This window comes from Ipomoea nil, unplaced genomic scaffold (genome assembly GCF_001879475.1).
Source record: "Ipomoea nil cultivar Tokyo-kokei standard unplaced genomic scaffold, Asagao_1.1 scaffold1034, whole genome shotgun sequence".
Taxonomy (NCBI): Eukaryota; Viridiplantae; Streptophyta; class Magnoliopsida; order Solanales; family Convolvulaceae; genus Ipomoea; species Ipomoea nil.
This window is the reverse complement of record NW_017617462.1, coordinates 733,929-760,074: the sequence shown is the minus strand read 5'-3', so window position 1 is coordinate 760,074 and position 26,146 is coordinate 733,929. Positions and strand designations below refer to the sequence as shown.

Genomic DNA, 26,146 nt, shown 5'->3' with positions numbered 1-26,146 from the left:
CAGTGATTGGAGCCGTCGACGTAGCCGAGGATATCTTGGTCACGGATGAAATGAACTAGCTAGGTGTGCCAGAATAAGAAGTTCCGCGATGTGAGCTTGATCAACACGAAGTGCTGAGCTGACGACATGGACGGCGGAGCCACCACCGGAGCAGAGGTGCGGTCGTTGACAGAGAGCGTGCGTTTAGATGAAGGATCGAACGGATGAGAAGACTCCATTTAAGATCGAAACAAAGCATCTGATACCAGATGAAAGTTGTGAGGATCTCAACTGTTGTATTATTACGTAAAGATGGTGTAAGTGTATATCAACAGAATACAATATACGAGTACATATAATACTAGATAGAAGTAGATTCATAGGACACTACTAGAGAGTCCTAATAGTACTACTCATGGATTTTCTACAAATATAATAAATATTAATATTTTATTCAATACTTTCACATGAGAATCTACGACAAACATCTCACAATACATGAAATATGTAGGGGGAAAAACTACTACTTCCAAGTATCAATAGGTGTTGGCAAGATCAATAGTTCATATTACAACTAAGATCTCAGTCATATACACAAGGCAAATTCACAGCTTCCTACACCATAATCTCATTGTATGATGTTGCCATCTATGCTACCACAAGTAACGCAATTGCACATGACACACTATCAATAAAAAAGAAGATGACAAGTACTGAAGATGAAGATAATGGCAATGCTACCCAAACAAGAATTAAGAAAACTAAAAGAAATTCAAACCAAAATTAGTATTTATTTAGACTAAGTATTTAGACTAGCGATTTTACAAAGTTACAAACATTTATTTTAATGACAACTATAACCAATCTTTCCTATATTATTTTGCATTCATATACTTTGAATTACAAATTCAACATTCAATTACCTATACATGAATATCTCCTATATAATCTTGCATTGATATATTTTGAAGTACTTATTTAAAAATAAATATTAGGTATTATCCATTCGCACAATGCGCATGAAAAACTAGTGTAATAACAAATTGCATGTAATTGAAAAGTATTTTTAGCTCAATTATGAAATTATAGTTTTTTAATCTCTTCATTGCTTTCAATTGTTGCATTATACACCCTAACTTTCTAAAAGAGGTTGTGATTCTCGTCCATCCTTTTTTTACCAAAATCACTTGTTAATCATTCAGAATGAGTCAAATCATAACAAAAGCTTTTAAAAGTTGAGAATTATACTCAATCAAGAAAACACATTACATAAAGTCATTTTCCTTTTATCTAACTTCCATATGCTTTTTTTGTTTTTTTGGTACTATTGACTCTGTTACAATGTACTTTTTTAATATTACTAACTCGGTTATAATTTAATATATGTTCATACATACTTTTTCAACCTAAAGTCATAGCTATGCCGCTTGACCAAAGGGTCTTTGACACTTTCATATGCTTCCTATTTTGGTTAATATACTATAATTATTCTCATCTTTGTGGATATACCTCTTTTGTAAAAGCACTGGAATCATGTACAAGGAGGCAAGACCTAACAAATTTCAATGGTATACTACATAGATTCTACTAGAACATCAGGGCATTTCTAAACATTGAAAATTAAACATAATCGAATAAATTGACAATAATACGAAAAACAAAGACTCGATTCCAAAGGAGAAATTAAGAATCATATTTTAGAGCTATTAGCTATATATACATGCAGGAGTATAACCTCAAATGTATTTGATCAGATCAGAGAATACGACATGCTTTATATTTTCTTTTCTGTTTCTTGGATTTTGAAGGTTGCAGAACCGCCTTAATTGCAGCGTCAAAAACAGCTTTAACATTCTGCAGTGAAATAATTTGTGTTTCTTCGTCATATTTGCAGGGTCAAAATATTGTTGAATAGGAGCAAATGAAACATACAATATATATAATAAGTTAAAATACACTATAAGATATTTATAAATGTTTTTTTAATTATATAGAAATGGGGGTTTCGTGCGGTTGGTCTTCTCAGGTGCAGTTGTGCGGTTGCTAAGGTGCGTGGTTTTCCTTCTTAAGGTGCGTGATTTTCCTTTTAAGGTGCATGATTTGTGTGCTTAAGGTGTCTCAGTGTTGAAACTTAAGGTGCGTCAATCTAAAGCTTAAGCTACGTGGTTTTCCTTCTTAAGGTGTGTGATTTGTATGCTTAAGGTGCGTCAGTTGTTGAAACTTAAGGTGCGCCATTTTAAAACCTTAGGTGCGTTGATTGTGTTCTTAAGGTGCTTTGTTTATGTGCTTAAGGTGCGTGGTTTATTTACTTAAGGTGTGTGGTTTGTGTCTAAAGCTTTAGGTGCGTGTGGTTTGTGTTCTTAAGGTACTTTGTTTGTATGTTTAAGGTGTACGGTTTGTGTACTTAAGGTGCATCAACCGCATAACCGCACGGGAAGCCATCCCCGCACCAGAATATATATATATATATATATATATATATATATATATATATATATATAGTCGCGTTCTGGTGCGAATGATGCGCCCAGGTACGAAAATGCAAACCAATCAGCGCGCGCCACGTGTCCAAATCTAGGTGCACATATAATTATAACTAGGTGCACCTGAGTGAAAATAAGTGCACTTGATTGGTTCGCATTTCGCAATTGGACGGTCATTCGCACGAGATCGCGCCCATATATATATATATATATATATATATATATATATATATATATATATATATATAATACCTTGGCTAGATGATTTATCCAAAGGTATATTTAAAAAAAAAAATTTCCATTATTGAAGCACAAAATATATTTGATATCAACTAATCAATTTATATATGTGTTATCACGTATGACACATTTACAAATTAACACACATTATAAATATTATAGAAAAATTGAAGTATAAATTAAAAGTTGCAAAACTGATGTGTTGAAATTGATGTTGCAACAATTATTAAGCAGACACTAGATAGAAAGAAAATAACTAAAGAAATATTATTACAAATGAGAAAGAAAATAACAAAAGAAATATTATTGCAGATGATTATACTTAAACGTAATTACAAAGTTTGTCCTAAACGCCTTTATATAGTATTAAAAACAACTATAAAATAGGATCAATGCTATATATATAAGATAAGATCCATAAGAAATGAATTACTTAGTAGTAAATAATAAATCAGAATTATGTCAGTCCAACATTCCCTTAATTATGATTTGGGAGTCACTCCAAGTTGATTACTTAGCTTGATGTAGGTTTCATTAAAAATGTTTGCGGTTTGATCTATAGTATTGTAGTACTCAAATTTGATCATTTCCTTGTTAACTTGATCTCTTAAGAAATGATAGTGTCTGTCTATCTACTTACTCCTTCCATGAAATACAGGATTTTTGGCTAAATTAATAGTTAGCTTATTATGTTGCTAAGCCAAATTGCCTAACATGCACTTGACGTTGCTGCAATGTACATAGCTTCACATGTTGATACTGCAACCATGGATTGTTTCTTTGAAGACCACGAACACACATTGTTTTTCTAAGCATAAAGCAATAACCACTAGTACTCTTTCTTTCCTCCAAATCTCCACCACAATCACGATCAAAATAACCAACAAGATCATTTTCCTCAAACGATGAGTAGAATAATTCGTGGTCAAAAGTTCCTTTGATGTAGCACATGATCCTCTTTACCACTTGCAAATGTGATTGCCAAGGGGAATCCATAAATCTACTAACTAATCCCACAACATATATATAGCTAATATTGAGTTTGGTGCATGTGAGATATCTGAGACTTCCAACAATTTGTTTGAAGTATGTTCTATCAACATCTTGGCCAACACCTTCCTTTGTCAGTTTTGTTCCTATTTCAACAGAATATCGAACAGGATTTGAGTTATGCATCTGAAATTTCTTTAGAAGTTCAGTAGCATATATTTCTTGTGACTGATAAAGATTTCATCTTCTCTTTGAACTACCTCAATGCCTAAATAATAAGACATGAGGCCGAGATCAAACATCTCAAACTCCTTTATCATTGAGTCCTTGAAATCTTCAATCATTTTATGATTATTACTTGTAAAGATCACATCATCAACATAAAGGCATAACAACAAAAAAATCTCCAAAGTTAGCGTTCACATATAAATCATGATCGGATACACTTTTAAAACCAACTTCTTGAAGGAACACGTCAATTCTCTTATTCCAAGCTCATGGATAGCTTGCTTAAGGCCATATAAAGCCTTTTTGAGTCTGCACACTCTGTCCTCTTTATATGTTGTATAAAGTGATGTGGTTGCTTTACATAAACCTCTTCATCAAGTAGGTCGTTGAGGAAGGCTGACCTCACATCCATTTGGTAAATCATCCATTGCCTTTGGGCTTCTAAAGCAATGATCAACCTCACTGTGTTCATTCGAGCTATAGGGGAAAAATTCTCATCATAACCATAACTTTGTTGTTGTTCATGTTAGACTAAATATATCACATGCATCATATAATATGTGATAACAGGACCGACTAACCTCCTGCCATAGTTCTTGAGACGGTTGAGCGATCCGGACTGCTGCAGAGATAACGAGTATTTTGTCTCTCACTTTACTCAGCTCTCTCTAGATGGTGTATGAGGTATGTAATGTGAGCAGTGACTCAGTGAGATGACTAGTGACCTTATATAACCACGGGCCATCATTGTGGTTGTATGTCTTTAGGTCTCCTAAACCCTAACCAGACTCCTAATCATAATGGTAGTCTAGCTATTAGGTTATTAGTGTTGCCCCACACATTAAATACTGAATATTATCATAACTTATCCTAATGTTATAATAATAGTAACTGGTAAAACGTTACAGTTCAAACCCTTTTGCCACCAACCTTGCTTTGTATCTTTAAACCTTACCATTTGACTTCATTTTTATCTTGAAGACCCATTTCACATTAATGGTCTTGTGACACCGTGGAATATCTACTAGCTTCCACGTTCAATTTTTATCAATTTAGGACATCTCGTCTATAGCTTTCATCCATTTGGGATTTTGAATAGCCTCTTCAAATTTCACAAGTTCAATTTCTGCTAACAAAGCAAAGTGAGCCAGTTCACCATCATCATTGATTTTGTCATTCAAGGCTTACCTCATAATTGTGTACGTGCATTGACATTTGTCTTTGTCATTCTGATCTCCTTTGTTGTTTAATAGGTATTGTAACTGGTGTTATATATAACAAAGTGGTTCTCCTACTATTTCTATTGGCATTGCAGTAGCAACAAGTTTTTCATCAAGAACATAAACAACTCATCTTTGTTGATCTTGATGAGCACCACACTCCAACTCCATGTTTCATCTTCTATAAATGTAACGTCACGAATGACAATCACCTTTTTTGCCACAGGATTGTACAGTTTATAGCCCCGTTGCTTGTAACCTAAAAGGACTATTTTCAATGCTTTATCATCAAGTTTTGTCCTTGTTGCTGTAGACACATGGGCGTATGCAATTGATCCAAACACCTTCAAGTGCCTCACATTTTGTTTAATTTGAATCCACTACAAGCCTTACACCAAGCTCCTAGTAGGTGATCTATTCAACAAATAAACTGCACATGAAACTACTTCAGCCAAAAATAATTTGGCATACCTCTTGCTTTAAGCAAGCTTCTTGTCATGTCTAGTATGGTTTTGTTTATCCTCTCAGCCACTCCATTATGTTGTGGAGTATAGGGAAATGCAATGCTGTGTTGCACCTCATGTTCTTCACAATAACTCTTAAAGTCATTGTATGCGTATTTACCTCTGCCATTACTTCGTAGATTTTTAAGAAAATGACTACTTTGTTTTTCAACAATGACTTTAAATTTCTTAAAGCAATCAAACACTTTTGCTTTCAATTTCAACAAACAAACCTACATTTTTCTTGTGAAGTCATCAATAAAGGTAAGGAAATATCTATTACCACCAATTGATAAAATGTTCATAGGCCCACATACGTCAGTATAAACGAGCTCTAGTGGGTGTTGTGCACACCATGGAATTCTCATGAATAGTAATAGATGATGGTCTTTCCCAAGAACACGAGTTTCACATAGTTATTCGGGATGACTAATATTTTCAAGTTAGTTAATGGATTTGCTGTAATTCCATAATTCTTGATAAATTTAAAATAAAATAAAATAAATGTTGTAAAAACCTACTAAGCAAAGGAATTCCGACAAGGTAATAGCTAAGTTTTGTCGTGGCCAATCCACAACTACTTTTATCTTGATGCCACCCCTTACGTCATTTTTTTACGATGTATCCAGGGTCAATGACTAATCCCCTCGCTGAATTGTAGGCACCTCAAATGACTTGGACAGCTATTATAGTTGGAGAGAGAGAGAGAGAGAGAGAGAGAGAGAGAGAAACTTCTTCTTTATAATAAAAAAAATACAATTTCTTAAAATATAGGGTTTCACCGGAAAAGTCATCGGAATCACCAGAGAAGTGTTCAAAATATGATAGTCTAGGGTATTAAATGATAAAAATGATTGTATGGGACTAAATTTGAAAATATCACCAAAGACAAGGAACCTCCGCTGGAATTAACTTATTGGGAAAATAATCTAAAAAATTGAAGAGACGAAAATACCATTGCCTAAAATAAGGTTTCACTAGAAAAGTCATCAGAAGGACCAAAAGTGTCCAAAATATGATAGTCTTGGTGTTCAATGACAAAAGCGATAGTCCATGACTAAATTTATGATTGACACCAAAGACAAAAGAACTCTGCTGGAATTAAGTCTAATCTAAATATCGTTTTGGACTAGGGTTTACAATGCAAAATAAATCCTAATCCATGATATAATTTGTGTCAGGGTAATAGGGGCTTATTCTTTAGATTGCTCTCTTTAATTTTTAATTTTTAATTTTTAATTTTGCAAAGCACTACATGTTGATAGGTTTCTCTTTTGTATGGCCTAGGTTGATTTACTTGTATTTTCTTGATTTCTTTAGTCGTAACTTGGTTGATAGATGGCGAGAAAGGGGTTCGTTCCCCGTTCAATTGTAGACCATCATATGTTGAATTTATGATGTACATTTATTTTTTTGCTTTAATAAAATGGCCCTTTTCTAGTGAGAATAGGGGGAAAACAACTGTACCATCATTTACATTTAGGGGTCGTTTGGTTCACGGAATGTCAGATTACCTTAAGGAATGTTAGATTGCTGGGAATGTTAGATTACTGGGAATGTTAAATTCCTGTGTTTGGTTAAAATTGAGATATGTAATATAATAATGTTTGGTTTAGGGTTATCTTTTATACACACTATAATATCCCTAACATATTTTCATATATTTTAATAAATTTAAAAATTAAAATAAATAAATAAGATAACGGTATCATATATAATTACATGATTTTAAAATATTAACTAAAATCTTGAACTTGAGAAACAAAATTATTTTATATGCTAACATAACATAATAAAAATAAAAAAATAAAAAAAAAAATAAATTACAAAAATAATTATGTGTATATATATATATATATATATATATATATATATATATATATAAACTAACATAACTAAGGTTATCTTACATTACCTAAGATTTTAAAGGGAATCACATTCTCTTCAAAATTCTATGTGGAGGGAATGTGACATTCCCTGGGAATGTTAGATTCCATAAGATAATATGAACCAAACACTGGAATGTGAGCTTTGGAATGTCACATTCCCTTGGTTATGTTATATAACCTGAACCAAACGCCCCCTTATTGTAATACTAGTTTTTTTACGCGCTTTGCGCGAATGGGATAATACCCAATAATTATTTTTAAATAAGTATTTCAAAGTATATTAATGCAATATTATATAGGAGATGTTCATGCATGGGTAAATAAATGTTGAATTTGTTTATTTAAATCGGTAATTTAAAGTATATAAATGCAAGATAATATATGAGAGATTGATTATAATTGTCACTAAAATAAATGTTTGCAATTTTGTAATAACGCTAGTTTAAATACTTAGTCTTAAAGTGATAATCTAAATAAATACTACTTTTGGTTTAAATTTCTCTAATTCTTCTTAATTTTCGTTTGGGTAGCATTATTTTTGTTTTCATATTCAGTACATGTCCTCTTTTTTTTTTTTTTTTTATTGGTAGTGTGTCATGTGCAATTAGGTTACTGGTAGAAGCATAGAGGGATTCATCATGCAATGAGATTATGGTGTAGAAAGTTTTAGATTTGCCTTGCTGTGTATATGACTGAGATTTTAATTGTAATTAATATGAACTCTTTAGCGTTCAAACACCTATTGATATTTAGTAGTGCTAGTTTTTTCCCTACATGTTTCATGTGTTGTGAGATGTGTGTCGTAGGTTATCATGTAAAAGTATTGAACAAAATACTAATATTTATTATATTTGTATAAAATATTTGATAAATAAATAAATAAATAAATAAGTATATATATATATATATATATATATATATATATATATATATATATATATATATAACATGTTTTGTATTATAACTTTGATATTTAATTACAAGATAATGTAAAAAAGAAGACAATGAACAATGTAGTGAATATAATAAATTAATAAATTTGGAGATAAGGAATCTTTGAATTGTAGAAAATAAAGATAATATAACAAATGAAATTATATTTCTTTTACGTTTTTTTATAATGAATAATTTTTTTTAAATAAAGCATTATAGACATCTAATTCTAAATTAATTAAATGCATATGTATTATTTTTTGTTGTAGCTACTAATTTATTTAATTAATAAGAGTAATAAAATGTCATACATATTTTTCTTCAACAATAATGAAATCAATAATTTTTTTTTAATTTCCATTCCTTGTTGAGACAAATTGTTTTGAGAGTTTATCCATGACAATTGCTACAATTGCTGTTAATAGAGGATGATAATAAATAATTCAAAATATATGGTTACAATAGATATTAATATAATGATATAGTAAAAATTAACTTACAAATTTCTTTAGAAGTTTTTATGCATTGATAAAATTTTGATGTGTAAACTTGTTCAATTGGAGCTAGTAGGATGTTAACATTGTCAATTATTTAGAAAATGATCCTACCTTTTTAGAGTCCATGTGTAATTGTATTTATGATCAACAACTTTGTAGTTAGACCGCGCAGGTCTGACAATTATGTAAGAACAATTTTGTCTGATAAAAAAAAATAGTATAATATTTGTAAAGTAATGTACAATTGTACCATTATAAAAAAATACAAAAAATATTAATACCATAATGACCTAAATCATTCCAATCATGCAAAAACATAATTGAAATATTAAGTTTTGTTCTAAATAATCAGAAGAAGATTAATTAAACAAAAAAAAAAAAAAAAAAAAAAAAAAAAAAAAAAACTTAACCTAAATTTTTTTTTTTAATAAAAAATTCAAGAAAATCAAATGATTTTAAAGTAGTTCCTGATTTATAATCTTTGAATGCTATATATTTAGTCGAGTTAATTATTTGACCAAAGTTTATGTTAAATTTTATATTATATATATTTTTAATACATTTTAACATATCCATAATTCATAATATATGTTTAACAATTATGCCAACTATACTTGGAATGAGGTTCGAATCTAAGACCTTATATAAATTAAGAGTATGTTAAGAATAATAAATAGTTAACGGAATATTCCGTTACTAAAGTTTAAACTAACAGAATTTAGGGTTATTTAAGAGAAGAAAATAATATAATAGAGGGTAAATAAGGAAAATCATTAAAAGATACTAAAATCAAAATAATATGAACCATTCATTTTAAGAAACAATTAGTACCTACATTTTTTTTGTTCCAGTTAAGGGCCTAACATTATTCGCTCTTATTAAATTTGTAGATAGATTGTAGATTTAATATAATTTAACATCACTTTGAATTGCATAAAAATAGAAGTAAACGATAGTAATTACTAGGGTTAAGTTGGCAAGGGTGAAACGGGCACAGAGTAACAAAATAATTCACTAACACAACTCATTTATTCTTTCAAAAGGCTGAACCCTAATCCTAAGGGCCCCCACACCCCGACCCGACAGAGCATTTGGGAGGATATAAATCATGGTAACTCAACTGAACATGAACTACAAAGGCTAGACTTGTGCTCACTGCGCACAAAGAACCCCTCTCACTTTAAGAGGATGTAAATCATGGTAACACAACTCATTATTTCTGTAAACTATCATCCATTTTTCATCTTCATAATTCATACTTAGTGTCCTAATATTAATATATCAATGAGGGTAAATTATTAATTACCTGCTGTGTTTTGGCACTACACTCAACATATGCCACAGCTCCCATTTGCTTTCTCAACTCTTCACCCTGTTTTACAGAATGTCAGAGGTTTTGAATGCATAATGTCAGGCTTAATTGAAAGACAGTGTTAGTTGTCAACTAAAAATCTAAGTTAATAGTTAGATGGTACATTTATTATTCTCCCAAAAGATTGAATCCCCAATCTTAAGGGTCCCCACACCCCGATCTGACAGAACATTTGGAAAAACACGGTAACTCAATGGCTCAGTAGACAAGGCTAAATGCGGGTGCATACAAGGGGATCTGTCCAATTTGGACATAATCCCTACACTGCCGCTGCCGAGTTTCGAATTTTGGTTTCTTCCCTCAAATACTGTCTACTAAACCAGTAAGTTAAGTCTGTACGGGCAGACTACACATTGATTATTTATATGATATGATGTTCAACACGAGAAAAGAATAAATGATGCACCTGCTCAGTTGATATTGTACATGCCCCTGGATAATCCCTTTTAAACTGCTTGTCTTCTCTTAAATCTGCTGTGTAGATGAACTCCATTAGATTAAGAAAGTAAAAGAAAAAGGTTAAGGGGCTTGGAAATCATTACTCTAAAGAAAGAAAACCCCTGCTGCTGAGTGGTAAAGTATAGGATTTTGAATTGGTGAGAGGGTAAAAAGAAGAAAGTGCATAAGAGACATTAATTAATCTTTAAGAAAGAAGAATGGTTACCCAGTTTGGTCCCCACTAGAACAATGGGTACTGAAGGTGCATAATGCCTTAGCTCTGGAACCCACTTCTCCGACATAACGAATGAAAGCAAGAAAAAAAAAATTATGGTCACTTATATGATCCAAGAATTTAATTCCACTAGCCTGTTGGATACAATAATGAGCAAAGGAAAACAAATTCTGTAAAAAGGATTACCTTTTTTGAAATGTTTTCAAAACTAGGCCTACTTATCAGAGAGAATGCAAGGAGGAAGACATCAGCTCCTCTATAGCTAAGGGGCCTAAGCCTGTTATAGTCCTCTTGTCCTGTAACAATTACAAACAGTTTTTGGAAAATCATCTTTTAACAAAAATAATGGGTTTTGATCCTTGATGATATCAGCCTGCACTCTGCAGGGCTAGGCCATCATTGCTTTAATTTCCTCTATTTATGCAAGAAACTATAACTGGAACAATGAGAATTCACATTCTTTTTATCCTTAAAAATAAAATTATTTGCAAGACTAAAAGGTGTTTGGCAATTGGAAAAGAATAAGTATATTGTGCTATTTACTTAACTCTTAAAGTATTTTTATAATTTATTGTTATTGTTTTGTTATTATTAATTATTTTTAACTATTATTTTTTGTTTTATTATTAATAATTTTAGGAATAAGGTTCAAATTGGCCACTGAACGTAACCTGAAAATGCAATTAGGCCACTGAACGAAAAAAAAGTGTAATTAGGCCACTGAACACTCCAAAAATGTGCAATTTCACCTGACAGCAGGTTACCCTCAATTTTAGCAGGTTATCTGCTTACGTGGCAGCTGAGTTGTCATTTTTAATAAATTTTAAATATTTTTTAATAAATTTTAATAATAAATTTTTATCTAAAATTTTTTTAAAAAAATAAAAACGACTTTATTTTATTATTTATTTTTTTTTTCAAATTTTTATAAATTTATTATTAAAATTAATTATTAAAAATTATTTAAAATTTATTAAAAATGCCAACTCAACTGCCACGTAAGCAGGTAACCTGCTAAAATTGATGGTAACCTGTTATCCGGTGAAATTGCATACGTTTGGAGAGTTTAGTGGCCTAATTGCACGTTTTTGGAGTGTTCAGTGGCCTAATTGCACTTTATTTTCGTTCAGTGGCCTAATTGCATTTTCAGGTTACGTTCAGTGGCCAATTTGAACCTTATTCCATAATTTTATAATTATAAAAAAATAGTTTGTAGTTAATAATAATTTAACATAACTGATTAATAATATATATATATATATATATATATATATATATATATATATATATATATCAGATTGTTAAAGGTAAATTAGACTTTTAAAACGAAACTGGAATAAACTGATATTAATAAGTTACTCAAAGTAGATTTTTCATTTTCAGCTTATTGGTATTAATAAGCTAAGCCAAAAGTTGCTTACCACACATTCATATAAATTGTTTGACTAGACAAACAAGTTGAACTTTCGCTAATAAGCCATTTTCCAAACACCCCTGAGTTAATCCGCAATTGCCATAACAAGGAATATAATACATTGTTTTAAATTAAACAAACAAAATTTATACACTTTCAACTATTTGATTCCCATTCCGATTCTGATTCTCATGTTCGAATCTAACACACCCTAAGTTAATCCGCAATTGTCATAACAAGGAATATAACACACTGTTTTAAATTAAACAGACAAAATTTATGGACTTTCAGATTTCAAACCATATAACATGAAGCTAAGGCAGGAGGAGTATAGTGGGAGAAATGCACATACCAGCAGTATCCCACAAACCCAAATTCACAGACTTCCCATCAACCATGACATTGGCACTGAAATTGTCAAAAACCGTGGGAACATAATCCTGGAAACCAAACAATTCAAGAGCACAGGCATTTTCACAAACAGTTTGTGTGCAATCACAAAGTCTCAATCACAATCCAAAGAGAGGCATAAGCATACCGTTGGAAAAGTGTTGCTGGTGTAGGAGATGAGAAGACAAGTCTTGCCAACAGCTCCATCTCCCACTGTCACACATTTCACGAACCTGCTTGTCGCAGTTGTGCTTGTAGAAGCTGCCGCAGCGGCTATTCCACCTGTGGCATTCATTTCCTCATATGCCAGCTCAATTGCCCAGAGAGAGAGGCCACTCCAGTGTACAGAAAATGGGCGAGAATTTGGAGAATTGTCTTTTTAGAGAAGTTGTTGGGGAGAGAAATGCAAAAAGAGAGAAAGTAGGGGGGCAGCAGCGGGAATAACATTATTTTCTTCTTCTCCCAAAAGTTGAATCCCCAACTCAGACGACGTTCTACACACCGGCCCGACATAACATGTGATAGAATGTAAGTCATGATAATTCAGTTATACAGTAGACGGGACTAAATATCGGTGTACACAAAAGATTTGTCCACTTTAGATATAGGCTTCGTTTGGTATTTTGACTTATTTAACCACTATTAGTTGTTTGACTTGGTTAAACAATCAATACGAGAGTGTTTGATTAATTAGCTTTCTGTAAAACTTATTACTCCAAAATGCTAATTTCAAAAAACTGTTCAAAGTAACTTTTTCGATTAGCTTTTTGAAAAAATCAATTTGCATGTAATCATCTAGCAGGTAACGAAAGTTGGCTTGACCGACAGTTTCTCCGCGGAGCTGTGGGGCCTAAGGGAGGGTCTACGGCTGTGTTGGAGAGAGGGGTACATCAAGGTTTGGGTGGAAATGGACTCGGCGGCCGTGGTCTCCGTCATTAACAGAGGTAGCACGGCAAATGAACCTATTGGTTCCCTTATTAAAGATTGTTTAGACTTGATCGGCAAGTTCACCAATATTCGGATTTCTCACATAGATCGAGAGGGGAACAAGTGCGCAGATAGGCTGGCCAACATGGGCCAAACAACTAACTGGGGCACGAACATCCTTGACAATGCCCCGGAAGAGCTACATGGTTTGCTCTACGCTGACACTATGAGAATACCGAACCTTAGAGTCAGATAATCGCTCTCTTTGAGGGCTTCAAATGTACCCAAAAAAAAAAAAATCAACTAGTAAAACTCACTAATCCAATCAGTTAACATCTATTTATGAAACATCTCATGATCCTACCAAGTTTCAAACTTTAATTTATTCTTCAATATATTGTACCAGTGAACTAAGCATATAGAGACACTAACAGCCCGCATGGGTAACTCAACTGGTCATAGAGGTGAAACTTTGGAATAATGACCAGGGATCAAGTCTCACCAGCGGCAGTGTGGGTGCAACCTCTCAAAGTGAGGGGGGCTCCTTGTGCGCAATGAGCACCGGTCTAGCCTCTATAGTTCATGTTCGGTTAAGTCACCATGATTTACATCCTCTCAAATGCTCTATCGGGCCGGGATGTGGGGGCAGTGAGGGGGGCTCCTTGGTGCGCATGCTCTGTCGGGCCGGGGTGTGGGGGCCCTTAGGGTTGGGATTTAGCCTTTGGAATAATATAGAGACACTGACATTCTTCAAAAAAAAAAAAAACATTATTTTCTAACAGAGCCTTTCACGGCGGGAAAGTTGTAAAGTGGACTTTATTTTGATTTTTGAGCTGTCAGCGAGGGAAAAGGTTATGACTAATGAGAGGGTCGACCCCCGGAAATTTTGGTGTCAAGGCTGGCCAATAAGTCTTGAATATTATCAAATATTAAAATTGAATATTATCATGATCTTTCCCAATCAGTTAATAAAGATACGTGAAAATTTATACTATATATAAAAACAAAATCCTAAACTTTAACTTCTCGTCCAATTCCTAAAAATCTCTCATAAAAATATATTGTTTTATACTTTTCTATTCGTACTATAATTCTAGATTAAAATTTATATTTTAATATTATAAAATAGTGTAATATAATTCTATTCTAATCTATGCTATATTTAAAAACAAAATCCTGAAAATTAACTTTTCGCTCAATTCCTAAAAAATATCTCTTTCTAGGGTTTAGGTTAAAAACTTTGCGAAGGCATAACTTTTGACTTGGATGTCCGTTTGGACAATTTTTTTTTTCAAATCGCGTATTTTTTCGAGATCTACCCACTGCAAACAGCCAAGGGCGATTTTCCAAACCAATTTCTCAAAAAAATGCTTCTTTAACTCTTACTTTTAATTTTTTATGTATCTAGATGGTTTCAACAATATTTTAAACAATTTTATAGCCACTTAAATAAATAGTTTGTAAGAAAAAACGATGAGAACCTTATGTTATTAGTGAATTTTGATAATTTTTATTTTTTATTTTTTGTACATTTAAAAAAAAATATAAATCGGCGCCTAGGTGCCTTAGGTGCACTAGGAGCTAGGCGCCCCCTCAGCGCCTAACGTGTTTTGCAACCTTGATATATATATATATATATATATATATATATATATATATATTGTTCAAGTATAATAAAAATCATATGTAATAATGTAATAATCAAATAATAATAATAATAATCCAAACAACACTACATACAAAATAAAATTAATATTAAAAAAATTAGAAGAAGGAGAAAAATAAGAAGACAAAGGGATCCTCTTTGTAAATGATGTGGGATCATTTTGATCCCACATCGACAATTATATATAAGAGGAGCAATGCTCATCTTACAAACATAATATTTTGCCCATCAATGTGGGCAAGTATTAAGACACCAAAAAACTCTTATTTACGAAGTCTTAGCTTAATGACTTTTTTATTTTAGTTTTTAAAAAAAAAAAAAACAAAATTATTATTTATTATTAGGGGGGTTTGGAAAAGATTAACCCAAAATGTATGTGTTGTTTTTGTTTTTAGTAGTTTGGAGTAAAATTCTTGAGTTATTAAATAATATTTTTGGTGTTTTGATTAAAGACAAAATGTTAAAATGGCGAATTTGTTAAAATTTTGGTGAATTTGTCAATAATCAAACAAGGCCATTATCTAATAATTATTATGCAATTTAACAAATTAATTGTATAGATATAAAAGTTCGTTTGGAAAGTAGGAAAATAATTTTTGAAAAATGAGTTATTTTTCATAAAATAATTTTTTTTAATTATTGACCGCACAACAGAAAATTGTCTAAAAGAAAATTTATATTATTATTGTTATTATTATGTAATAATAATAATAATAATAATAATAATAATAATAATAATAATAATAATAATAATAATAATATTTGCGGTGAAAGTTGCGGGAAAAGAAAATGGTTTTAATTGGGAAGGGTCAATTATGTTATTTCTTTAAATAATAAGAATAAAGATGGAAAAAGGGTTAGGAAGCTAGGAGCTTATTTTGGAAACATACTCGAACAGAGCTTATAGCTTATTAGTAGCTTAAAATAAGCTATAAGCTCCTAAATAAGTTCTGCCAAACAGAGCATATCACTAGCTACACGAATAACAGATAAAATTTGAATTCAATTTTATTATCTAAAAAATATGTAACTTATCTTTAAACATTATATTAGTCCGAACTTCAAACTTTACTAGAAGGTAGAGTTTGATATAGTTGTACGTTATGTATGTGTAGTGTAGTTATCTCTTAAATTCGTTCATTCCGCCACGCACACTTTCCTCGAGTAAGTTCTTCCTGGAGGAGCATAGCAGGTGGCCCGTGCCATCCTCCAGCCTTCATAGGTTGATGTAATGGTTGTTTGCCAGAAGAAACAGTTACGTTCGCATTCGAGACTCCATGAGGCTTCACCATAGAACTCGCCATTTGAACTTTCTTTGCGGGGGTAGGTATTTCGGTTGTTGCTTCACAAAGTCCTCGAGGGGCTGAACAGGCTTCTTTGGATCTTGATAGTTCGTCTCCAACTTTCTTTGTACAGCTGCGTTCTGTTAGTCAGAATATTATTGTGTTACATTTTATGTGTTGCTTTAATTATCTTTGTAATAGGCTTAGTCTTCTGTGGCTTTCCTATTAGATAGGATTTGTTTACGTAGGACTGTTTAGCTATTAGTACTGTGCTTCCTATCCTCTTGGAGTTTAATCTGAAATCAATTATCTCATCTAGTATCAGTTAGACCAGGTTGATTTCTCTCTCTCTCCCCCACCACCATTACCGAATCCTTCTCCTCCAAAATATACCGGTTAATCACCACCATGTCAGCCTCCTCCGAACGCACAGTCTCGGCCGATGGCAATTCATCTCCGGCAACGACCCAAAATCCCCTAAGCGGTGCACATCATTTTGTGTCAATTAAATTGACATATAGGAATTTTTTGTTCTGGAGAATCCAGCTCGTCCCTTTTCTTCGTGGCCAAGAACTCATGGGGTACGTTGATGGCGAATTGCCATGCCCTCTAGCGATGGTTGAAGCCGCACCTGCGACTGGAGAATCCACGACGTCCACCACCTCGGTTCCTAATCCAGCCTACAAGGCCTGGATTAAGCAAGATCAGACCTTGTTGTCTCTTCTCATCTCATCCCTATCGGATGAAGTGATGCATCTTGCGGTTGGACAGTCCACATCCAAGGCAGTCTGGGATTCCATCAACACGGCGCTGGCCAGTTCCACTCGGGCGAGGTGTCTCGGCCTCCTCGGGCAGTTCCACGCTCTCAAGTAGGGTGGCAGCAGCACGACGGAGTACCTCTGGCGCGCCCAGTTGCTGGTAGAAGACCTTGCGCATGCCGACTGCCCGATTTCACTTGACGAACAGAACATGTTCGTCCTCCGGGGCTTGCGGCAGGAGTATCGCGCCATGGCGTCGTCCTTGACCGCGGCTGGCACTCCGGTCACCATACCGCAGATCGCGGACTATCTCTGGGCGCAGGAGTTTCTTCATGCCGAGGACTATCCGGCGACTCCTGATCATGCAAATCCAGCCGCCTTCTACGCAGGTCGGGGCCACAATGGTGGATGCGACTATGCAGGCGGACAGAATTCCGGTCGCGGTAACTCTGGACATCCAAGTCGCGGTAACGGCAGAGGAGGCGGTGGCCGTGGTCGCAACGGCAGAGGTGGCAGCGGACCTCGTTGCCAGATTTGTAGGGCACACTGCCCTTTACTGTTTCAAGCGGTATGCTCCGCAGCCCACATCACAAGCCAACATGGCGGTTCCGAGAATTGATGCGGCGACGGGCGCCACCACCTCGGGGTGGTTCCCGGACACAAGGGCCACGGCACACGCTACACCGGATGTGTCCATGATGTCGCAGTCCAACGAGTATAATGGTGGTGATGTCCTGTGAGTTGGTAATGGCGCAGGTTTGAGGATCTCACGAGTTGGTCATGCTTCTATACCATCCGTGTCTACTGTTTCTCAAACACTAAATCTGTCAAATGTGTTATATGTTCCCCAATTATCTGTTTATCGTTTAACAAATGATAATCTTGTCTTCTTTGAATTTCACAAAGATTGTTTCGTTGTGAAGGATTCGGTCACTCGGGCGGTTCTACTTAAAGGTCCTACGGTGGGCGGGTTGTACAAGCTTCCTGTTTCTCAATCCCATTTTGCGTTTCTTACATCCCGTACCACTCCGGTCGTCTGGCATCGTAGGTTGGGCCATCCCCATACACATGTCCAGAATCAAGTCCTCAAGTTATGCCCAGTTTCACCAAATAATACAAAGCCGGTCGAATTATGCACATCATGTCAGCTTGGCAAATCCTCTAGATTTCCTATAAATAGAGTTCCCTCTTCTAGTGCGAATGTGTTAGATTTAATTTTCACGGACATATGGGGTCCGGCACATGTAATCTCTACTAGTGGATTCCGTTACTTTCTGTTTTTTGTAGATGATTTTTTGCGCTTTACATGGTTTTATCCCTTACGGGTAAAATCCGATATATACAAATGTTTTGAGTCGTTTCGGGTCATGGACTCATGGTAGAACGCCAATTTTCGCGTTCTATCAAGTCTGTTCAGTCTGACTTAGGCGGGGAATACCGCAAACTACACCATGTGTTCGAAAAATTAGGCATAGTTCATCGCCAGTCATGTGCGTATACGCACGAACAAAATGGCCGCGTTGAACGCAAAAATCGACACATAGTTGAAACAGGACTAGCCCTCCTAGCCGAAGGCTGTGTCCCTCCACAATACTGGGACTACGCCTTTGAGACAGCCACAAACTTAATCAATTACTTGCCCACTTCAGTCCTAAACTATGAAAGCCCGTACAGTTGTCTCTATAAAACCACACCACCATACACTTTTCTTCGAGTCTTCGGGTGTCAGTGCTTTCCCTATCTAAGGCCATATAATCGGCACAAGATGGAATATCACCCGGCACCCTGTGTCTTCCTAGGGTATCCCTCATCCTTTAGGGGTTATAGATGCATGGACCTAACGAGTGGAAAAATCTATATCTGTCGTCATGTACATTTTGACGAAACTGTTTTTCCCTTTTCAGACTTGGTGACACAGGACAAAGCTATGTCTATGTTACCTGATTTACCTTGGGCATCTAGCCTGATTGTAACACAAACAGGTCCCACGGCCGCTGTTGACTTGGAAATACAAAGGTCTCCGAGTCCCACACCGTTGGCGCAAGAGCCTGCCCCTTTAACAATTGAAGGCCCAGCACGACCCAAAACTCAAAGAAAACGGGTTGCCCGGACCGAGCCTCGAGGTCGAGATCATGTGATGAGGCTGCGACATATGACTCGGGGTACTGATGAGAGTTTTCAAGCTCTCACTATAACGACTGATCCCACTTGTTATTCACAAGCAGTCGGGCACCCAGAGTGGCGTGAAGCAATGGACCAGGAGTTCAATGCGTTATTACATAACAATACTTGGACTCTTATCTCTCCTAAACCGGACATGAATATTATTGGGTGCAAGTGGGTGTTCCGTACTAAACGGACCGCAGATGGCTCCGTAGAGCAGTACAAGGCTCGTCTGGTTGCGAAGGGGTTCAATCAGGTAGCAGGCGAGGACTTCTTCGACACATTTAGCCCTGTAGTCAAACCGACTACAGTCAGGATGCTATTTTCTCTAGCCATATCACATAACTGGACTCTGAGGCAACTCGACGTCCATAATGCCTTCTTAAATGGGCACCTAGCAGAGACAGTATATATGAAACAACCACCAGGGTATGAGGACCCGACTCATCCTGATCATGTGTGCCACTTACAGTGGTCTTTATATGGACTCAAGCAAGCCCCATGGGCATGGTTCAAAAGACTACATGATTATTTACTCTCTACAGGTTTTTCATCCTCGAAGACAGGCGTCTCTCTCTTTCATTACTCAACTGGAGCCTCTCGTGTATATCTACTTGTATATGTCGACGACATCATCATGATGGGTAATGATCCCACTCTCATTACCTCCCTACTTCAGCGTTTGTCCACGACCTTCAAGATACGTGATCTTGGCTCGCCTGGGTTCTTCCTCGGCATTGAAATTATACAGACTGCCGATGGCCTCATTTTGTCTCAACGCAGGTACATGAATGACATTTTAACTAGGGCAGGTATGTTGGACTGCAAGCCCCTAGCCACTCCAGCAGCGGTTACTCAGCCTGTTTCGTCTACTACCACTCTGTATGATAATCCGACGCAATATCGTCGTGTTGTTGGGGCTCTGCAATATTTTACTATTACGAGGCCGGATCTCTCTTATGCAGTGAATCGTCTATGCCAGTTCATGCACTCTCCGACTACCGATCATTGGGCCTTAGTCAAAAGGGTGTTGCGATACATTAAGGGTACTCTGGATTATGGCCTCCGCATCACGGTCTCAGACTCCGCTACTATACATGCCTACTCTGATTCCGATTGGGCAGGATGTCCTCTTGATAGAAAGAGCATTGGCGGCTATGCAGTGTTCTTAGGTAAAAATTTGATCTCATGGCTTTCCAGGAAACAGCGCACGGTTGCTCGATCATCTACTGAGGCTGAGTATAAGGCTCTTGCAGATGTGGCTGCGGAAGTGACGTGGGTTGTTTCGTTGCTTAAGGAGCTTGGTCTTCACACTGGTGAGCCTCCCACTCTATGGTGTGACAATTTAGGTGCAACCTACTTGTGTGCCAATCCAGTCTTCCACGCCAGGACTAAACATGTGGAAATTGATTTTCACTTCGTTCGGGACAAGGTAGCATCTGGGGACCTAGTGGTCAATTTTGTGTCGACTAAAGACCAGCTTGCAGATATTTTCACCAAACCGCTGCCGGGCCTGTGATTTTCAGCTCTTCGGGAAAAGCTCAATGTTGTTGCACACCACCCTTGAGCTTGAGGGGGTGTGTTAGTCAGAATATTATTTTGTTATATGTGTTGCTTTAATTATCTTTGTAATAGGCTTAGTCTTCTGTGGCTTTCCTATTAGATAGGATTTGTTTACGTAGGACTGTTTAGCTATTAGTACTGTACTTCCTATCCTTTTGGAGTTTAATCTGAAATCAATTATCTCATCCGTTCAAGGGCACATGTGAGTTTGCAGAACAGAAGTCAGCATAGGACCTAGAATTGGATAGTGTCCCTGAGGACTATTTCTTGGGTTTCTGTTCCAATGAATAATGCGCTCTGGGGAGGTAAGCCTTGTGAAGGTAGAAAACAATTGTATTGATTATAACTTTACAATGAAGGTATAAATAGAGCTTTACATGAGAAGTTGTAACAGAAGCATAACAGTAGGCTAAAGAAAGAGTAAACAACAGAACTGCTAGAGACTAATTCAAGCCACATGTTTAACATGCCCCCGCAAAATGGAGGATCCGTCGGAGACTCCGATCTTGGACCGAAAAGCTGAAAGGACGCACGACCCAACGGTTTCATGAGAATATCTGCGAGCTGTTCCTTAGAGGGGAGATGACGAACAACCAAGGCCCCAGAAACCACCAACTCACGAACGAAGAAATAGTCAAGGGCATGATGCTTCATCCTATAATGGAACACAGGATTTTTGCAGACATACATAGCACTCAGATTCTCACAAAGCAACACAGGAGTGCCACACAAAGGCACTCGTAGCTCCCGCAAAAGAGGTTGAACCCATAGAACCTCAGCAGTAGCATTCGCAAGGGCACGATACTCCGCCTCAGTGGAAGAACGAGACACTGACTTCTGACGCGTCGACTTCCAAGAAACAATGTTACCACCAAGATACAAAACATATGCAGTGGTAGAACGACCCACGGTATTAGAACCACCCCAATCAGAATCTGAAAAGACGGTGAGCTGAAAGGTAGTTTTACCTTTGAGTAGTAATCCATGAAACAACGTACCCTTAAGGTAGCGTAGAACACGCTCCGCGGCAGACCAATGGGCTGCAGATGGTGCATGCATAAACTGCGACAAACGGTTCACGGCGAACGAGACATCTGGACGAGTAATGCTTAAATATTGCAACATGCCAATAAGTTTGCGAAAACCTGTAGGATCAACAACTGTAGAAGGGTCCGGGAGAGGCAGAACTTCTGAAGAACTCATAGGCGTGGAGACCGACTTCGCTCCATCCATGTGAATCTTGATCAAAAGGTCAGAGATATATTGTGACTGGGACAAAAACACAACTGACACAGTTGAAATTACATCCACAACTAGAAAATGATGTAAGGGACCCAAATTTTTTAACGCGAAAGCATTAGACAACGCTCGCACACACTGCTCAATACACACAGTATTATTCCCAGTAAGCAGGATGTGATCAACATACACCAAAAAATACATAAGGACACCACTATCTGAGTAACCAAACAATGACGCATCTGCCTGTGACTTGACAAAACCATAGCGCAACAAAAAACGACTAAGCTCAAGGTACCAGGCTCGCGGTGCCTGTTTAAGGCCATAAAATGCCTTTTTCAGCTGACAAACATGTGAAGGGAAATCCACCTTAACGTAACCCGGTGGTTGGTCCATAAAAACAATTTCAGTCAATGTCCCATTTAAAAAAACATTATTAATATCTAATTGCCGTATGAGCCAGTTATTATGCAAAGAAATAGAAATAACCACACGTATAGTAACAGGCTTCATCATGGGACTATACGTTTCAAAAAAATCATGACCAGCCTGCTGTAAATACCCCTTCGCTACAAGTCATGCTTTATACCTGTCAACAGAACCATCTAGCTTACATTTAACTCTGAACACCCATTTACACCCAACCACCGGTCTGGATTACCGTGGTACCAAATCCCAAGTACCATTCCGGAGCAATGCCTCATATTCGGCATCCATCGCCTTACGCCACAAAGGATCTTTCAACGCTGGGGTAACGGTGTTAGGCTCAAGACAAGGAGGTAAGGGGTGTACTGAGACTGTATTAACAAACGACGGACCGAAAAATTTAGGATTAGGCTTGCGGTTTCTAACGGGTCGAGAAACAGGTACCTGAACTAGAGTGGCGGCCGGCGAAGATGACGCAGGGGGAGAGGACGACGCTGATGGAGGGGACGTCACTGGTGGAGGAGACTGAACTGGTGGAGGGGACGAAGCAAGTGGAGTTGACGATGGCGGAGACGACGCAGGACCTGATCTTGAGGACGCAGCAGGACTGCTATGAAGGGACGGAACCTGACGATAGAGTGGGTGAGGAGGCTGCTGGTCGGACGAGTCTGGCTGGAACACCCCAATTGCCTGCGTAGGAGAAGCTACCGGCGACTATGGTGGCCTGGCCACTTGAGGAAGACAGGACTCGGGTGAAGGCAAATCTTCCATATGGGGAACACGTGGCTGTATAGGCAGAGTAGCAATCGGGAGAATATTATTTGTATGGGGAGGAGATGGATGGACAGAGTTATTTATAGTTAGGGTTTTGTAGGGAAATTGGGTTGATATAAATTTGACGTGTCTGGAGAGAGAAATGTCTTCTTTATTTTAGGTTCATAACATTTATAAGCAGACTGTGAATTTGAGTACCCCAAAAAAAATACAAGAGGAAGATTTAGGCTCAAGTTTATGAGAGCGGTATGGGTTTAACCAAGGAAAACATAAACACCCAAACGGCTGAAGCTTAACATAATTGGGCTGAGATCTATATAAAACGGAAAAGGGAGACTGATTATCCAAGACAGGTGTGGGCAACCGATTTATGAGATACACTACAGTTTGGAACGCATGAGACCAAAAAGATAAAGGTAAAGAAGCAGAATGTAACAATGACATACCAGTCTCAACTATCTGGCGGTGGCGGCGTTCAGCTATACCATTATGTTCGGGAGTATGAGGGGGAGTGGTGAAGTGAGAAATCCCTTCACTATTAAATATTGGGACAAGTTTAATGAATTCACCGCCATTGTCTGAAAAAACTGAAACAAATTTTTTGTTTGAAATAATTTTCGACTAGCCGTTTGTATTGTGGAAAAATACGAGCTACATCTGATTTCTTTTTGAGTGGGTATAACCACGTATATTTTGTATAGTGGTCCACAAAAATAACATAGTAAGCATAACCATCAATTGATTTTTGAGGTGAGCTCCAAACATCCGTATAAATTAATTCTAGAGGTCTGGAACTTACCATAGAATTTTCTGCAAAAGGTAACTTGTGACTCTTATTAATGTTGCAAGAAATACAATGAAAACGACTTAACGGAAGGTTGGAAACATTGGTGCAACGACTTAAAATACGACCAAGTACTTTATTTGAGGGATGTCACAGTCGATGATGCCAATCAGGCACAGACACCAAACTAGTTGCATTGGCTTGAGGCAGAAGTGAGGTAGGAGCGTAGTAGACACCATTAACGGTCTCCCCCCGCATCAGTGGTGCCCCCGTTTGACAATCCTTCACGAGAAAGAAATTAGAAATGAATTCAATTGAAACCGAGTTAGTGTGGCATAGTTGAGAAACTGACACTAAATTCCTATATAACTTAGGAACACATAGAACATTAGTAAGGGAAAGAGGTCGGGATGGTGTGGAGAGGGTAGTATGACCAATATGAGTTATAGGAAGGCACTTACCATCACCCAGGCGTATCTCATCCTGACCACCATATTCGCTGAAAGAGTGTAGTGGCGAAGTACTTGACGTGGTATGGTGAGAAGCACCACTGTCAAATAGCCACGGGTGTGTTGGCACTGGTTGTGTCATGGACATATTGACAGGCGGGGCTGGGCCGGCACTCGCAGACGGAACATGAGTGATGTTATTTTCTTTCAAAAACCGTATTAGTTTACGACAATAACATACCTCATGTCCGGGAATATTACAGAATTTACACACCAGACCATTTTGAGAGGGGCGGCCATTGTTGTAATTTTGCCATGGCGGTCGAGCATTATTATTCGCAGACTGACTACGATTGCGACGATTCGTATAAGAATTACCTTGAGACGACCGTCCGTTGTTGGAGGACCGCGGAGTAACATTCGCAGTGGCAATGATACTTCGTCGGGACTCATCTGCTTCTTTTAACAAACGCTCATGATCCGTGAGGATCTCAGAGAGTTCAAAAAGAGACAACGGGGACTCTCGGACACGTATAGCTGACACAACGGAATTGTATTCCTCACCAACCTGAGTAAGGATGTGAACCGTAAGATCTTCATCAGACACCGGGCACTGTGCAATAGCAAGATCATCGGCAATGGCCTTCATGTCGTTGAGATAATCCACAATAGACCGACTACCTCGCGGATTGCGTGCTAACTTGGACTTAAGTGAGACAATGCACCCACGTGAGGTGTTTGCAAAGCTCGCCATTAAGGATTCCCAAGCCTACCGGGAGGTTTCAACTGAAGAAATGAGTGGCTGAATAGGGTCAGAATAGCTTCCAAGGAGGGCGCTGACGATAATCTGGTCTTGACGGTACCAGCTTGTGTAGCTAGGATTTGTTACCGTTTTCACAGCATCGAAAAACTGGGATGGGGCGACAGTACTCGCATAAATGTAGCCTAATAAATTAAAGCCGATTAAAGTGGCTTGGATTTGACGTCTCCAAACTGAAAAGTTGGAGGAAGTAAGTTTAATGGGAAAATTTGCAGGAGCAGTAATTTGAATTATGGGGATTTCAGGTGTTTCAGTTGTGGTGGACATTGTGTAGTCTAGGGAGAGGAGAAAAAAAACTAAGAATTGTTGGTGGCTCTTGATACCATGTGAAGGTAGAAAACAATTATATTGATTATAACTTTACAATGAAGGTATAAATAGAGCTTTACATGAGAAGTTGTAACAGAAGCATAACAGTAGGCTAAAGGAAGAGTAAACAACAGAACTGCTAGAGACTAATTCAAGCCACATGTTTAACAAGCC

General features: G+C 37.0%; 1 protein-coding gene across 3 annotated transcripts; it reads right to left on the bottom strand.

The window, feature by feature from the left end:
• Positions 1–1,526: 1,526 nt before the first annotated feature.
• Positions 1,527–13,218, bottom strand: LOC109180769 (rac-like GTP-binding protein 5). 3 transcript variants are annotated; one of them, XM_019330474.1, is made up of 7 exons: positions 12,960–13,218; positions 12,774–12,861; positions 11,194–11,303; positions 10,999–11,062; positions 10,741–10,805; positions 10,269–10,334; positions 1,527–1,833 (listed from the first exon to the last, which is right to left on the bottom strand). In XM_019330474.1, exons 1-7 carry the CDS (start codon positions 13,104–13,106, stop codon positions 1,735–1,737), a joined length of 639 nt encoding a protein of 212 aa, XP_019186019.1. In that variant the 5' UTR covers positions 13,107–13,218; the 3' UTR covers positions 1,527–1,734. The 3 variants fall into 3 exon arrangements, with proteins under 3 accessions (XP_019186019.1, XP_019186021.1, XP_019186020.1); XM_019330476.1 differs by lacking the exon at positions 1,527–1,833 and adding an exon at positions 3,523–3,838; XM_019330475.1 differs by lacking the exon at positions 1,527–1,833 and adding an exon at positions 10,166–10,201 and having other exon boundaries at positions 10,237–10,334.
• Positions 13,219–26,146: the final 12,928 nt, after the last annotated feature.